The sequence below is a fragment of the Mirounga angustirostris genome, unplaced genomic scaffold (assembly GCF_029215605.1).
Source record: "Mirounga angustirostris isolate CCGP_5_RB_7025 unplaced genomic scaffold, mMirAng1.0.hap1 SCAF_14, whole genome shotgun sequence".
In the NCBI taxonomy this organism is placed as follows: domain Eukaryota; kingdom Metazoa; phylum Chordata; class Mammalia; order Carnivora; family Phocidae; genus Mirounga; species Mirounga angustirostris.
Window position 1 is genome coordinate 66,910,113 of NW_026991722.1, and position 15,357 is coordinate 66,925,469.

Sequence of the window (15,357 nt, forward strand, 5' to 3'; positions counted from 1 at the left end):
AAAGCCCCCGGAGAGCCCCCGCGCTCCAGCACCGCCAACCGCGGAGGCGCAGGCGACCAGCGGGGAACGCGCGGCCCACCGACGCAGCTGCTCTCGCTCGCCCAGCGCTCCCGGCGCATTTCCCGACCTCCCGGCCTTCGCTCCCCGGCGGGTGGAAACCGACATCCGCGAGTGCCGCTTTAATCGCACTTATCTCGCCACACGTCAGGCGGAAGTCGCTTCGAACGCTCCCAACACGGCTTTGAGGAATTACTTCGGACGCCCAACCCCCAGTAACTCCATCTCCTTCGCCCCGACTTAACATGGCGCCGGCCGCCCACGTCTCCGCAGGCGAAGTCGCCCCGGCCATCACCAAAGATGGCGTCCAGACCCTCAGCCGGCCGTCTGCGCACTCTCCGCCAGCCCCCCCCCGCCCGCGGCCCGGGGCCGCTCCGGGCTCCGCTCTAGCCGCCGCGCTCGGTGCGCGCCGCCGCCAGCCAATCGCAGGGCACGACGCCGCTAGCCCCGCCCGGCGGATCAGCTGAGGGATCCGCGATGTCTGTTGACAGCGGAGGCGGCGGCGGCGCGGCCGGTTCCGGGCTCGGCGCGGGGCGGGGGGTAAGCGGACGGACGGCGCGGGGCTGCGGCGGGTCGGCGGGCGTCCGGCCCGCGGCGGCGGCGGCGGCGAGGCGTGGGCGCCGAGGCCGGGAGGGCCGCGGGGCGGGGCGGCGGAGCGGCGGCCCGGAGCCCCTGCTCCTGCGGTCCGGGAGGCTCACCCGGCGCTTCCGGGTCTCGTCAGATGTGAGTCCGATGGATCAGCCCGGGGACGCCGAGCAGCCGCCGCCGCAGCAGCCGTGGGGGAGGCTCCTCCGCTTGGGCGCCGGAGAGGGCGAGCCGCACGTCCTCCTGAGGAAACGCGAGTGGACCATCGGGCGGAGGAGAGGTGCGGGCCGGGGAGCGGGGATGAGGGCGGGGGCCGGGGGCCGGGGCGCTGGGCGGGAGGGCCGGGAGACCGGGTCGGGCGCCGGGCGGGCTGCACCCCAGGCCGTCGAAGGCCCTGGGCGGGGCCCGCCGTGCCATCCGGTTTTTCCGGTGGACTAGGCTCTCGTGTCAGAGCCGCAGTTGATTCGCTTACTGGTGGGCCGGTCCCTTCTCGGTGCTTCCTGCGGATTATTTAATTGTTACAACTTCGCGCAGTGGGCGCATCAGTGTGATCTTCCCCTGTATGCGGTCTCCTCGAGTTCACTGCTGCAGAGCATCTCCGATCTCCATGGAGTGAAATTAAAAATAAAAAGAACCCTGGAAAATTCAGTGTGGAAATTAAACCACACGCTTTTTTTTTTTAAGATTTTATTTATTTTTTTGGCACAGAGAGAGAGAGCGAGCATAAGCAGGGGGAGTGGCAGGCAGAGGGAGGGGCAGGCTCTGTGCTGAGCCAGGAGCCCGATGCGGGGCTCGATCCGGGGACCCCGGGATCATGACCCGAGCCGAAGGCAGACGCTTAACGACTGAGCCGCCCAGGCGCCCTTCAACAACGCACTCTTAAACAACCCACGGGTCAAAGAAGAAATCACGAGGGAAATTACAAAATACCTTGAAATGAATGAAAATGAAAATATGATGTGCTACGGTTTATGGGATGCAGCTGAAGCAGTGCTCAGAGGGAAGTTTATAGCTGTAGGTTACGTTTAAAAAGATCTCAAGCCCTTGCTCTTAGAATGGAGCTGCTCAAATATTGATTGATTAATGAACCTGGGAAGTACAGGGCCCGAACAAAATCCTGCAGCTAGGTGAGACAAAGTGTGGTCACCCCTCCACGCTTAATTGCCTCCAGACTCCTGAGTGGCCATCTGGCACTTTGACCTGCGTTGTACGTTTCCTACAGGGAGAGAAGTGCGCTGGTCAAGTCAACCAAAAAATTTAGTTTGTTTGGAAGTGAATCACTCTGACTTTATATATATGTACACATATATGTACATACACATTTTACATACATTTTTTTAATTTTTATAATTTTTAAATTCCAGTCTAATTAACATACAGCGTTTAGTTTCGGGTGTATGATAAAGTGATTCAACAGTTCTATACATTACTCAGTGCTCAACAGAAGTATAGTCTCAATCTGTTCACCTATTCATTCATCCCCCAACCTCCTCCTCTCTGCCAACCATCAGTTCTCTATATTTAAGAGTCTTTTTGTTTCTAACTTTATATTAAAAAAAAAGAATGTGAAAAAGTATTGTTTCAAAACAGATATTTTTTATATGTTAACTATACTGGAATTAAAAAAAACAAAAAATAAAAGCCAAGTACTATGATAAAAAATAAAATAAGGATAATAAAGTAAAACACTTTTTTGTTTTATTTTTACCATTTATGATGTACCTGAACCTGTTTTTGTTTGTTTTTGGGTGTTTTTTGGTAGTATTAAATCTCAATATCAAGTTAAATTTTTTTTTTTTTTACAACTTTGAATGTATTTACATGTCATTGGAAACTTTTGAAAAATGCATTAATTGTTTTTAACTGATGTAGTAGGAATTTGGTGACGAGCAGAAGCCCTGTTTCCAACCTGGCACCACCACATAACTTGCTTTGGGCTGAAGACTTAACTTCCCATAACTTCGTACTTACTTCATAGAGTCCCTGAAGAATAATTGAGGTCTTACCTGAGAAACATTTAAAAGGAGCCTGGCTAAGGGTTAGCACTTAATGTTAGCCATTGTTATTATAACACAGTATTATAACATTTTGCATGTTAATACAAGGACCAAAAACATGTTGTTGAGTTAATCTTCTTAGTAGAATTCCTTTTGGTGAATGTATTAACCTTTTCAGCAAAACAGAAGTTGCTGTGTTAGTCTGCTCAGGCTGCTGTAACAAAATGCCACAGACCAGGAAGCTTAACCAACAGAAATTTATTTTTCACAGTTCCTTAAGTCTGAGAAGTCCAAGATTAAGGTGCTAGTTGATTTGTTTCGTGGTGAGAGCCCTCTTCTGGATTGCAGACAGCTGCTTTGCTAGTCTTCCCATGCTAGACAAAGATTTGTTGTCTCTTCCTCTTCTTCTAAAGGCACCAGCCCTATCAGATTAGGGCCCCACCCTAATGATCTCATTTAACCTTTATTGCCTCCTCACAAGCCCTGTCTACAGTTACATTGGGGTTCAGGCTTTTAACAGGAATTTTGGGAAAGACACGTAAGAGTTGTAGAACTTGGTTATATTTATTTTAAAACAATAACATGCCTGCTATATATAAGGCCTTATTTCGAGGAGAAAGGGAGAGCTGAGTTGGTATGTGTGGGAGGGGAGATGGAAGACCTCACCTTCCCAAAGAGCTTCTCATGCTCGGAGAGTGGCAGAAGTGTGCACCAGCCTTGTGAGAAATTTAACCAACTGAATGATAAGCAGGGCAAATGCCAAGAATAGAACTTAGCACAGAGTATCTTGGATCCAAATTAGAATGCTGATATTCAGGTGTAGAGAAGCTTGTTAAAAACCCATCCCAGTGACACAGTGACTAGTGGTGGGTTGGGGGCTGCCAGCAGACTATCCTGCTGGTTATACTCAGTGTGCTGGGAAGATCATGAGCACAGGTGAAATTTGCCTTGGATAAATGTAACAAAGCACTTCCCATAATGTATAATGTGGAAGTAAGATTTCTAATACTTCAGGTTTATGGAGATACAGGTCACATATGGTAAAATTCATCCCTTATAGGTATTCAGTGAGTTTTGAGAAATGGAATCACCACTGCTGTTAAGAGGCAGAACGTTTCCATCACCCTAAAAAGTTCCCTAGTGGTCCTTTGGATCAGCCACCTCCTCTCAATCCCAGCTCTGGCAGCTATCCATCTAATTTCTATCCCTATCATTCTGCCTTTTCCAGAATGTCCTCTAAATGGAATCACACAGTATTCCACCACAGTCTATGTATGGCTTCTCTCCTTTGACATTATCCTTTTGAAATTCATTTCAGGCTGTTGTGTGTGTCAGTAATTCATTTCCCTCCCTTTGTTTCACGCCCAGTGTGGAGCCCAACCCAGGGCTTGAACTCGCAACCCTGAGATCAAGACCTGAGCTGATACAACGAGTTGGACACTTAACTGATCAAGCTACCCAGGCACCCCAGGAATGTGTTTCTTTTTGATGCTGTGTAGTGTTCCACTGTTTGGATGTACCACATTTTGTTTTGTTTTTTTTTTTTTAAAGATTTTATTTATTTATTTGAGAGAGAGAGAATGAGAGACAGAGAGCATGAGAGGGGGAGGGTCAGAGGGAGAAGCAGACCCCCTGCCGAGCAGGGAGCCCGATGCGGGACTCGATCCCGGGACTCCAGGATCATGACCTGAGCCGAAGGCAGTCGCTCAACCAACTGAGCCACCCAGGCGCCCCCACATTTTGTTTTTTAATTCACTGGTTGATGGACCTTGTATTGCTTCCCAGGTTTGCTTATTAAAAATAAAGCTATAAACCTTAGTAGCTATAGTATAAACTTATAAGCAAATTAGTGGTTAGATAGTAAAAAGCTCTTGAAAATTTTTATTCCTTTGGTTTAAGGAGAGAACAAAATATTTGAGGATTTCCCCCTTGCATTTAATGAGGGTATAATGATCATATTCAGATGTAGGGATGCAGCCCCCTTCTGTTTTAAATTTTCTCAAACATGTACCTGTGTCTGTAATTTGCTCAGTCATGTTTTCTGTGACTCTTGGTTAAGATACTGAAGAATTACTTAACTAAGCCCCTTAGTTTTTTTAAACTTCTGTTTTTATCAGGCTAGCTGCATATGTGTGCATATTGTGAAACTGTCACCAAGAAGCTCTTGATGTATAGCCAGAGCTGTTGATGGGGTGGGTATCCTTTAGGTCATGGGGAGTCAGAAAGGTGCAAGACACAGTCCCTCTCCCTTTGCTTTGGATTAATACTTAAATGCTTTTTAAAAAATTGCTTCCTAGGGCGCCTGGGTGGCTCAGTTGGTTAAGCGACTGCCTTCGGCTCAGGTCATGATCCTGGAGTCCCGGGATCGAGTCCCCACATCAGCCTCCCTGCTCAGTGGGGTGTCTGCTTCTCTCTCTGACCTTCCCCCATCTCACGCTCTCTCTCAAATAAATAAAAAAAAATCTTAAAAATTGCTTCCTATGTGGGCACCTGGATGGCTCGGTTGGTTAAGCATCTGGCTTGATTTCAGCTCAGGTCATGATCTTGGTTCTGGGATCGAGCCCTGCATCGGGCTCCGAGCTCAGCGGTGAGTCTGCTTGAGATTCTCTCTCCCTTTGCCCCTTACCGCACTCTCTCAAATAAATAAAACAATAAATCTTTTTTTTCTTAAAGATTTTATTTATTTACGACAGAGAGAGACACAGCGAGAGAGGGGACACAAGAGAGGGAGAGGGAGAAGCAGGCCTCCCGCCTGCAGGGAGGCCGATGCGGGGCTCGATCCCAGGGCCCTGGGATCATGACCTGAGCAGAAGGCAGACGCTTCATGACTGAGCCATCCAGGCGCCCCAACAAATCTTTAAAAAAAAAATCGCTTCCCTTCTTGCTTGATTAGGTGTTGTCTCCTACAGTGCATACAACATAGGTCCTGATTTTCAACCACATGTTGATAAGCAAAGGGCAGTATCGGGCACAGTCCCCATGGTCATACCCAGTGTGTATCCTTTCTCTGTTTTAGGTTGTGACCTTTCATTCCCCGGCAATAAACTGGTGTCTGGAGATCACTGTAAAATTATAGTGGATGAAAAATCTGGTCAGGTGTCGCTGGAAGATACCAGGTAAGCTCTTTCTGAACTTTCTCCTTCTAAAGATTTCTTGTTTTTGTTTTTATGTAATCTCCACACCCAGTGTGGGGCTCAAGCTCACAACCCAGAGATCAAGAGTCACACGTTCCTCCAACTGAAACAGCCAGGCGCCCCTCTTTCTGAACTTTTCTGTTTTCTCCTGAAGCCATTGACTATAGAGAAGAAACAAGGGCTTGTTTTCTTTTCTTTTTTTAATTTATTTGTCAGAGAGAGAGAGAGCATAGCAGGGGACGCAGTAGGCAGAGGGAGAAGCAGGCTCCCCGCGGAGCAAGGAGCCCGATGCGGGGCTCGACCCCAGGACCCTGGGATCATGACCTGAGCCGAGGGCAGACGCTTAACGACTGAGCACCCAGGCATCCCGGGGGCTTGTGTTCTATGACACAGTAGTTCGCTAGGCTGTCAAGTTATTAGAAAATATATTTTCTGGTTTCCCCAGAAACCAGAACTATTGATGGGGTGGGGTATCACAACACCTCAGTGTCTGTGACCCGTCTTGAATGTATTCAAATTAAAGCAAAAATATTCCTGAAAAAAGACTTAAAAGGCAGTGATAACCTATTCAAGTTAGACTTCTTTCCTCTAAGTCAAAAAAATCTTTAAAAAAAAATTGTTATACAACATAAGTAGTACGTAAAAATGAAAAGCTTTCCCAAATTCCACTCACCTGTTAGAAATACGTACGTATGTATTTTGTATTAATGACGTTTTGTTAGATACATTGTCTGCTTTTTTCACTTTTATTTATGGAGTGCTTACGTGTCTGTGCATCTAGATTCATCTTGTCTTTTTCATTATGATTATGTAATTTACCTGTCAGCTCCTTTACTGGTGGAGATTTATTATTTTGACTTTTTGTCATTATAAATGACACTAACTATTCTCTTCCAAAACCCTTTGCATTCATGTCTGATTATTTCCTTGGGATAGATTTACAGGAAGGAATGCTGTGTCCGAATGTGCCTGTTTGAAACCTGGCACAAGTGGCAGATGCTTCCAGCAGTATGTTGAGAGTATGCCTTTCCCACCAGGTGAATTTTTAGTTTTGTAAAGATCAAGTGCTGTGAGATTGGTTACTCCAGTGGTAGGGATAGAAGACTAGGAATTCGTTTATTAGGAAGAAACGATGCTCCTTTCCCCTCTTCTGGTAGGTAGCAGACTAAGTTCTTTCTTTCTCAGCCTGATGTAGAATAATGTAGCACTGTTTCTGGAACTGTCCTCTGGCAGGGCCTGGCTTCCCAATACCGGCCATGTGACGGTTTTAGCTTCCTGCGGCTCTTGAAACAAAGTACTACAAACTTAGTGGCTTAAAATAACACAAAGCTGTGATCTTACGGTGCTGAAGGTACAAAGTCTAGGTCTCATTGGACTGAAATGAAAGTGTCGGCAGGGCTGGCTCCTTCTGAGGACTCTAGGAGAGGATCCATTCCCCACCTTTTCCAGCTTCCAGACGCCACCGCGTTCCTTGGCTGAGGAGGCTGGAGGGGAGAGGGTGTTCCAGGCAGAAGGAACTGCAGGCGCTGAGGCCCAGAGGCACAAGCAGGCCCTGCGTGCTCAGAGTAAAGGGCGAGTGCAAAGCGAGGCAGTAGACTGGAGCGGGAAGGCCCTGGTGTCCACGCTAGGGAGTGTGGACTTCAACCTGAGAACAGTGAGAAGTAATCAGGGGGGTTTAAGCAGAAGAGTAAAATCAGACTTTTTTGGTTAGAAAGAGCATGAGAATGGATTGTGAGGAGAATCCTGGCGGCAGAGACCCTGGGTGTATTGGGGAGCACCACCAGCTTTTGTAAGTGAAGTCTCGCTGGGACACAGCCACAGCCCCTTGATTGGGGCCTGTCTGTGGCTGCTTTCCTTTCACAGTGGCAGAGCTGAGTAGTTGGGACGGAGACTGTGTGATCATACAGCCTGAATTATTTACTTTCGGGCCCTTTACCGACACTTAAGTAGCGGGCATCTGCTCAGATGTAAAAATAAGGCCTTTTTACCACTGGAGGCCTTAGCAGTGAAGCCATAGAGTTAAGCTTGGGTGGTTTGAATGCCTGTAATTGGGTCGGTTTGCTTGCTTGCTGAGTTTTGTTCTCGTCTTGTACTCTGTTCCCCATGCCTGCGGTGTGCGCTTCGTCCACTCATGATTTTCTGTCAGATTTCTACCCAGGAGTCCTTCCTCAGGAAGTGCTGTTCCATCCTGTCCCATCTGACTTAGGCTCCTGTCTGTCCCCTCAGCAGTCTGTCTCTCTTCCACCTGTGCTCCCTGATCGATTGGAGTGGCCTCCCAACTGAGGGACCACGCCATCTTCCAGTCCATAGCCTGGCATTTATTTGCTTTTGCTCGGAACCTCTCTCTCTCTCTCTCTCTTTTTTTTTTTTTAAGTAGGCTCCACTCCCAGTGTGGAGCCCAGTGGTGGGGCTTGAACTCATGATCAAGACCTGAGCCGAGATAAAAGAGTCGGATGCTTAACCGACTGAGCCGCTACTTGGAACCTGTTACTTAAGAGGTGTCAGTGCTGATTTGAGGAATGAGCTGACCTGGTTGAAACTCCTGGAGGGAGGGGTAGATCTGTGGACAGAGCGGAGTGCAGAAGCGGGAGAGAAGCTGGAAATCAGAGCTGCTGGTAGAAGTCCAGGGGTCCACCAGGAGGCAGATGGAGGAGAACGTGGCGTGGGGAAAAGCAGACATGTTGATGAAATTGGTTGCTGGTTTGAGGGGGCAACAGGCAAGCTTTTTCTCAGGAGAATTACAGTGTGGCACTTGCGTATTTGGCTCCTTAAATATTTACATTGTTCTTATGAGCGTTTTATCATTTTCAAAGCAGTAATATTGAATTGTTTTCGTAGTGGTGGTAGAAAAATAAATTTAACTCCCAAGTTATTTTAAGTAAGATAAATTGCAATTTTGTTGTCTCTACAGCACCAACGGAACAGTAATTAACAAGCTGAAGGTTGTTAAGAAGCAGACTTGCCCTTTGCAGACGGGGGATGTCATCTACTTGGTGTACAGGAAGAATGAGCCAGAACACAGTAAGAGAGAGAGTGGACAGACGGGTGGCTCGTGGTGGGGAGGTCCTGCCACGGCTAGGAAGTGTCGTTGAAAGGAAGTCTGCTGAAGCAGCTATTTCCCTTAGGAATGTTAGTGTTAGCTACATTTTCTTTGTTGTTGATGTAGATTCTTGGTGTGAGTCATGTCTGTTGAAGAATGGGAGTGTTGACCTTGCAGTCTGAGTCCCAGCCGTTCTTAGAAATCCCACCATGGTCACGAGCTGTGCATCTCAAAAGGGCCAGGAGAAGTGAACTGAGATGGCCTAGGTGACAGCAGAAGAAACCTGAGTTGTGGGGACTAAGACCTAGAATAGGGGCTGGAAGCCAGGGGTCGCTCTGCTGTTGGAGACCTTATAGGAGACAACAGACGTCTGACTGGATCCCATTTGGCTTTTCCAGATCTGAGTATCTGTGTTTGGGGAAGAAGAATGATACAGGACAAGGGGAGTTGAGGGACGTCTTTCGAAGGTTACCCCCGAACTGGAAGAAGGAGGCAAATATTCTCAGGCTGTCTTCAGCGTAGTCAAAGCCAGCACTGACCACGTGGCAGGGTCTTCTCTCTGCTCCTTCTGGTAGTTTGAAATGACAGGCAAAGCACAGATTCATCACCTCCTCATCGTTTTGCCTTCCCCAGTCTGCCTCCTGGCTCCAGACATTTTTCCCTGAGGCTTATTTATTTTAAAGTTGGTTAAGATATTTTGGGTCCCTTGTTTTGAAATCCCTTAAACTGGTTAATGTTGTTACTAGCTGGTAAGTCAACATAGTCAACAAGGACAAAGGGACTGAGGTGACAGAAAGGAACAGAAGAGGGAAGTGAGTTCCTGCTGGTGTGTGGGCACTCTGTTCTGATTTGGTTAATTTCCTTTTAGATGTGGCATACCTCTATGAATCTTTAAATGAGAAGCAAGGCATCACACAAGACTCCTTTGGTAAGTGAAACCATAACCAAGTAGGTGCGTAGTAAGAGCTATTGATTCTTTTTTTTTTTTAAGATTTTATTTATCTGAGAGAGAGAGAGAAAGAGCACAGGCAGGGAGAGCAGCAGAGGGAGAGGGAGAAGCAGACTCCCCGCTGAGCAGGGAGCCCGATGTGGGGCTCGATCCCAGGACCCCAGGATCATGACCTGAGCCGAAGGCAGACACTTACCGACTGAGCCACCCAGGCGCCCCAAGGGCTATTGATTCTTACTAGGAAAGCTTCTTCATCTGCTGGAATGTCTTGCCTGAAGTCGTGGTGCTCCACTTTCTGCTCCTTTTGTGCTTGCAGAAGCTAATAAAGAGAATGTGTTCCACGTGACCAAAGATACCTCAGGTGCAGGGCGAGGTGACGACCCCCAGGTCCTGCTGTCATCGCCCACCACTCAGGCATGCTTTGAGGAACCACAGCCATCGACGTCGACATCGGACCTCTTCCCCACGGCTTCTACCTCTTGCATGGAGCCCACCTCTGCAGGGCAAGCACCTCCCTCCAGCTCTGGTGAGACGGGAGTCTCTGCCTTCTGGTCACTAATTCTGACCTGTGTTGCCACTGAGGAAGTCAGAAGTGTCATCAGGCATCAGGCTCTCAGTAGCAAGATTGCTGTAGTGGTAGATGCTGTCTTGTTCCATCTACAATAGAAATGCTGAAAGTCGGAGACCAGAGTACCATGGTATTTCTTGTAGTTCTATTGGGATATAATTCACATACCATAACAATCACCCAGTTGAAGTATACACTTCAGTGGTTTTTACCATAGTCATAGTGTTGTGCATTCACACCACTATATGAATCCAGAACATTTTCATCACTCCAAAAGGAGACCCCATACCCATCAGCAGTCACTGTCCCTTCCCCAGCAACCACTAATCTGCTTTCTGTCTCTATGGATTTGCCTCTTCTGGCCATTTCATACAAGTGGAATCATGTATTCTGTGGCCTTTTGTGTCTGCTGCTTTCCCTGAGCATAATGTTTTCAAGGCTCACCCAGAGTGACATAGAATTTATTTACTTATTTTTTTTTTAAAGATTTTATTTATTTATTTGAGAGAGAGTGAGAGAGCATGCGCACACATACACACAAGCCAGGGGCAGAGGCAGAGGGAGAAGCAGACTTCCTGCTGAGCAGGGAGCCCCACTCAGGCCTCAGTCCCAGGACTCCAGGATCGTGACCTGAGCTGAAGGCAGACGCTTCACCGACTGAGCCACCCAGGCGCCCCTGGAGTAACATCTAATTTAAAACCAGTTTTACGTGTACTGGTCCTTATGGCATCAACTCTTTACCTTCCACCCTGGTCACTAGAGAAGATTCAGAATCTCTAGGTGCCATGTGACCTGAGCGTTTATTTGTAGGTATGGTTAGGGTATGGAATGTATATATATTTAGTGAATTGGATCATACTATATATGTTAATTTTTTTTTTTAAGATTTTATTTATTTGACACAGAGAGAGAGAACAAGCACAAGCAGGGGGAGCAGGAGAGGGAGAAGCAGACTCCCCGCTGAGCAGGGAGCCCGATGTGGGGCTTGATCCCAGGACCCCAGGATCATGACCTGAGCCGAAGGCAGACACTTAACTGACTGAGCCACCCAGGAGCCCCTAAATATGTTAATGTTTTAGTTCACTTTCTTAGCTATTCTTCTGTATTTTTCTTCCAGTTTCTCTTTAGGATTATCTTTTAAAGTAAAAAAAAAAAGTCTTTTTGAGATTTTGATTGGGGAGAATTGACATTTTTACAATACCCAGGATAATGGTGTTTTATCCTGTTTATTAAGCTCTTTGATGTTCTTCAGTGAAGTAAGCCTTTTTCACTTAGTTTTGGGAACTCTAATTTATCCCTAGAATGCTTCATCTCTTGTTCTTGTTTTTTTAAGATTTCATTTATTTGAAAGAGAGCAAGCAAGTATAAGCCGGGGAGGGGCAGAGGCAGAGGGAGAAGCAGGCTCCCTGCTGAGGCTCAATCCCAGGACCCCGAGATCGTGATTTGAGCCGAAAGCAGATGCTTAACCGACTGAGCCACCCAGATCCCCCACCCTCTCTCATTCTTAACGTTGTAGTGCACGGAGACCCTCTTAAATCTCAGTGAGGGTGTGTTTGGCTGTGAATAATGGAAAACATGGCTCCCAGGACAGAGTCTGAAGACTCACAGCCCAGCACTGGCTCACCAGCTCAAGATGTCACCAGGCACTTTCTGTCCCTGGCATATGCCTCTTTGTCTTCTTTTAATCTTGTGGTTGCAAGAAGGCTGCCCGAGCTCTAGCTGTCACAGCCACATTCAGAGGCAGGGACCAGCAAAGCCTTTGTAAAAAGAGCTCTATTGTGGGCTCAGCAGCAGCAGAGGAATTGTTCCCAGGAGACTCCTCCAGCTCCCTGGCCGACCTGGCTGTACCGCCACCAGGTAGTCCTTATTTCTGTACCTGTTCTAGTCGGATTTGGGGAAGGAGAGGCAGTGAACTTACTGCAGGGACTCAGTATGCTTCCCTGAGACCGGAAGCCTTCTTTCTCCCACACTGTTTGAACCTATTTCCATTTTTTTTTTTTTTTTTAAGATTGTATTTATTTGCGAGAGAGAGAATGAGAGACAGAGAGCATGAGAGGGAGGAGGGTCAGAGGGAGAAGCAGACTCCCCGCCGAGCAGGGAGCCCGATGCGGGACTTGATCCCGGGACTCCAGGATCATGACCTGAGCCGAAGGCAGTCGCTTAACCAACTGAGCCACCCAGGCGCCCCGAACCTATTTCCATTTTGAGAACTTGGTTTTTACTTGCTAATACTGTTGCTCTCTTTAACATAGGCAGCCCCATCTCTCCTACTTGCTGTCCTCATTAAGGCTTTGTAGCACCTACCACCTTCCTTACCCAGAGCCTCCTTTGCTCAGCCTAACTCCTCAGCAGCAGCATGCTCCACACAACACCCCTCTCTCTTTTCCCAGGTCTGTGGCACCCCATCTGAACAGTAACGTTCTGATGTGTTATTGTGACTTTTCAGGGCATCCATGAAAGGGCTTCGTAGGTACTTATTAGGCATGTTTAGTTAAAACAAGGCTGCGGACAGTGAGCACTGTGTCTGAGTCTCGCCCACCACCTCCAAGAGAAGACCAGCAGCATAGACCAAGCCAGTGACCAAAAGAGGCCCTCCAGCCTGTCTCCTGGTTTCTCAGAGGCCTTTGACTTACTCTATTTTAGCATCATTACTTCAAACTCCTGACTAAAAGAAAAGGCGATCATACTACCTAGATGAGAACATGCCAGCCAGGTGGTTGAAGTTCTTCAGGTTCTGTAGGCTCATGTGCCCTTTATAGTAACTGCCTGGGTTCCTTAAGCCACAGAGGCCTGCACTGCACAGTTGGGGCAGGTGCTGCCCTGCTGCTGGCTCCACCCATCCGAGGGCTCGCCCTATGACGGCAGCCCCAAGAGGAGTCCAAGTGACCCTCAGTGACCCCGAGTGCGGCCCCAGAGCATGTCAAGTAGGAGCACAGACAAGATGGAAAGCTGTGGGTATTCTGCACTGAGTGCTAATCTCCCAGCTGTATGCCTGTATAGAAACAGGCTTTGTCTCTAGTCCCAAGCTGTGCGTCTTGTGGTTATTGTAATAGTTTTTCAGAATCGAAGCATAAAACAGCTCTGGCCTATAAAGCAAACCTACTTTACCAATAGAAATTTTTTCTACATAGTACAGTGTATAGTATGTGTGCTTAGGTTTTGATAGATTTTTCGATAATGTTCTAATTTCATTAAAGAAACCACAATGAGATACCACCTCACACCTATTAGAATGGCCAGCATCAAAAAGACAAAGGATAACGAGTGAGGATGTGGAGAAAGGGGAACCGTCCTACACTGTTGCTGGGAATGCAAACTGATGCAGCCGGTCTGGGAAACAGTATGCAGTTTCCTCAGACAATTAAAAAGAGAACTGCCATTTGACCCAGCAACCCCACTTCTGGGTATATATCCAGAGGAGGTAAAAATCACTATCTCAAAGAGATATCTGCACCCCCATATTTCTGCAGCATTATTCACAAAGGCCAACACATGGAAACAACCTAAGTGTCCAGTGATGGGTGAATGGATAAAGAAAATGTGATGTGTGTGTGTGTGTATACACATACTAATTGTTAATATTACCATAAAAGGGCAATGCATTTGTATATTGTGTAATTTAAAAAATCATAAAATATTTTGCTTTAAGCAAATTGATAAGATGGAAAGCTTAGCTCCAATTGTGTAAAGTTGGGGAAATGTTTCTGTGTATCTCTCTAAGTGTATACATACTAACAAAATAACCAGCCTGCTAAGTGTGAGGTTGGGTGCCAGGTGTTTTGATTAAGTTTTAAGTTAATCCTCACCCTGGATCTATTGGAGAGGTACCATCATCATGATCTTCATTCTGGAGTGAGAAGCTCCACTGAGCATAGGAGGCCCTCCCATGGTGGGAGTGAGAACCAGAGCCAGGAGCCAGCGCCTCTTTTCTTCCCTTGGTGTACACGCTCCCCTTTTGCTCCCCAAACAATTCTAACCTTTTTTCTTTGGCGGCCATAGAGCAGTTTCTTTCTTTTTCAAAATAACACCACTTACCCCTTGAATATTGTAGACCACATATGTATTGTACTGTAGTATCATAAACTAGGTCTTTATTCAGATAAAGGTTATTGGAAAGTCTCCTTACCTTTCTCCGGGGCTCATTTAAATCTTGCTTATGCAGATCAGTACTTTCCCTATGAGTTACTCCTTCTCCTTTCCTTTATCACCTCACCGTCCCTCTCATCTGTTTGGCCTTCGTGTCCTTGTCGTCTGAAGCCTGTTTCCCTCTTCGTAGAGGCTGGTGTGTGTACCTCTGTGCTAACATTAGTTACAACATGGTGAGTGTTTGGCATTACTTAGCATGTGGATCGGCCCTGTGTTAGACTAAACGTTCCAGGGCTGATCCCAGTCACAGACATGTCTGCGTTTCTTTCCCCGTTAATGTGCCACTTAATCCAGCTCTACCCGGCACAGCAGTGGGCACAAATGCATTTAAGAAATGTAGTTGAGGGGCGCCTGGGTGGCTCAGTCGTTAAGCGTCTGCCTTTGGCTCAGGTCATGATCTTGGGGTCCTGGGATCGAGCCCTGTGTCGGGCTCCCTGCTTGGCAGGGAGCCTGCTTCTCCCTCTCCCTCTACTGTTCCCCCTGCTTGTGCTCTCTCACTCTCTCTATCAAATAAATAAATAAGCTCTTAAAAAAAAAAATGCAGTTGAGTATTTCTAGTGAGTATATGTTATTGAGAATATGACATTTTGGATTACCTAGACCTGACTTGAATCTGTGATGCTTTACCTGTCGTGCTCTCTCCTTCTAGGGCAGATGAATCAGAACCTCTCTTGTTTGTCCTTCTCACAGGCTCCAGAGATGCAGGCATTTCCCCGAAAGAGTGTGGTCCATGTGTGGCAGGTGATGAAATCCCTACCTTTCCCTCAGCTCTCCCAGACAGAGAGGGAGCATCCTTTTCTATGTCAGAATCCCGGGATCAGGAGGATTTGGAGCCCATGAGGAAGAGAATGAAAGGAGGTCAGAGTCTTTAGAGAAAAATC

General features: G+C 47.2%; 1 protein-coding gene across 7 annotated transcripts in view; it reads left to right on the forward strand.

The window, feature by feature from the left end:
* Nucleotides 1-439: 439 nt before the first annotated feature.
* Nucleotides 440-15,357, forward strand: part of CHFR (checkpoint with forkhead and ring finger domains) — a 29,278-nt gene continuing 14,360 nt past the window's right edge. The window contains exons 1-7 of one of the 7 annotated variants that reach the window (XM_064578128.1): nt 440-597; nt 779-922; nt 5,656-5,755; nt 8,685-8,794; nt 9,682-9,741; nt 10,079-10,288; nt 15,167-15,334. In XM_064578128.1, coding sequence (XP_064434198.1) covers nt 790-922; nt 5,656-5,755; nt 8,685-8,794; nt 9,682-9,741; nt 10,079-10,288; nt 15,167-15,334 — 781 coding nt within the window. In that variant the 5' untranslated portion in view covers nt 440-597; nt 779-789. Of the gene's footprint in view, nt 598-638; nt 923-5,655; nt 5,756-8,684; nt 8,795-9,681; nt 9,742-10,078; nt 10,289-15,166; nt 15,335-15,357 lie in introns of those variants that run through there. The other 6 variants (XM_045887884.3, XM_064578129.1, XM_064578130.1 and 3 more) reach the window with 6 other exon arrangements.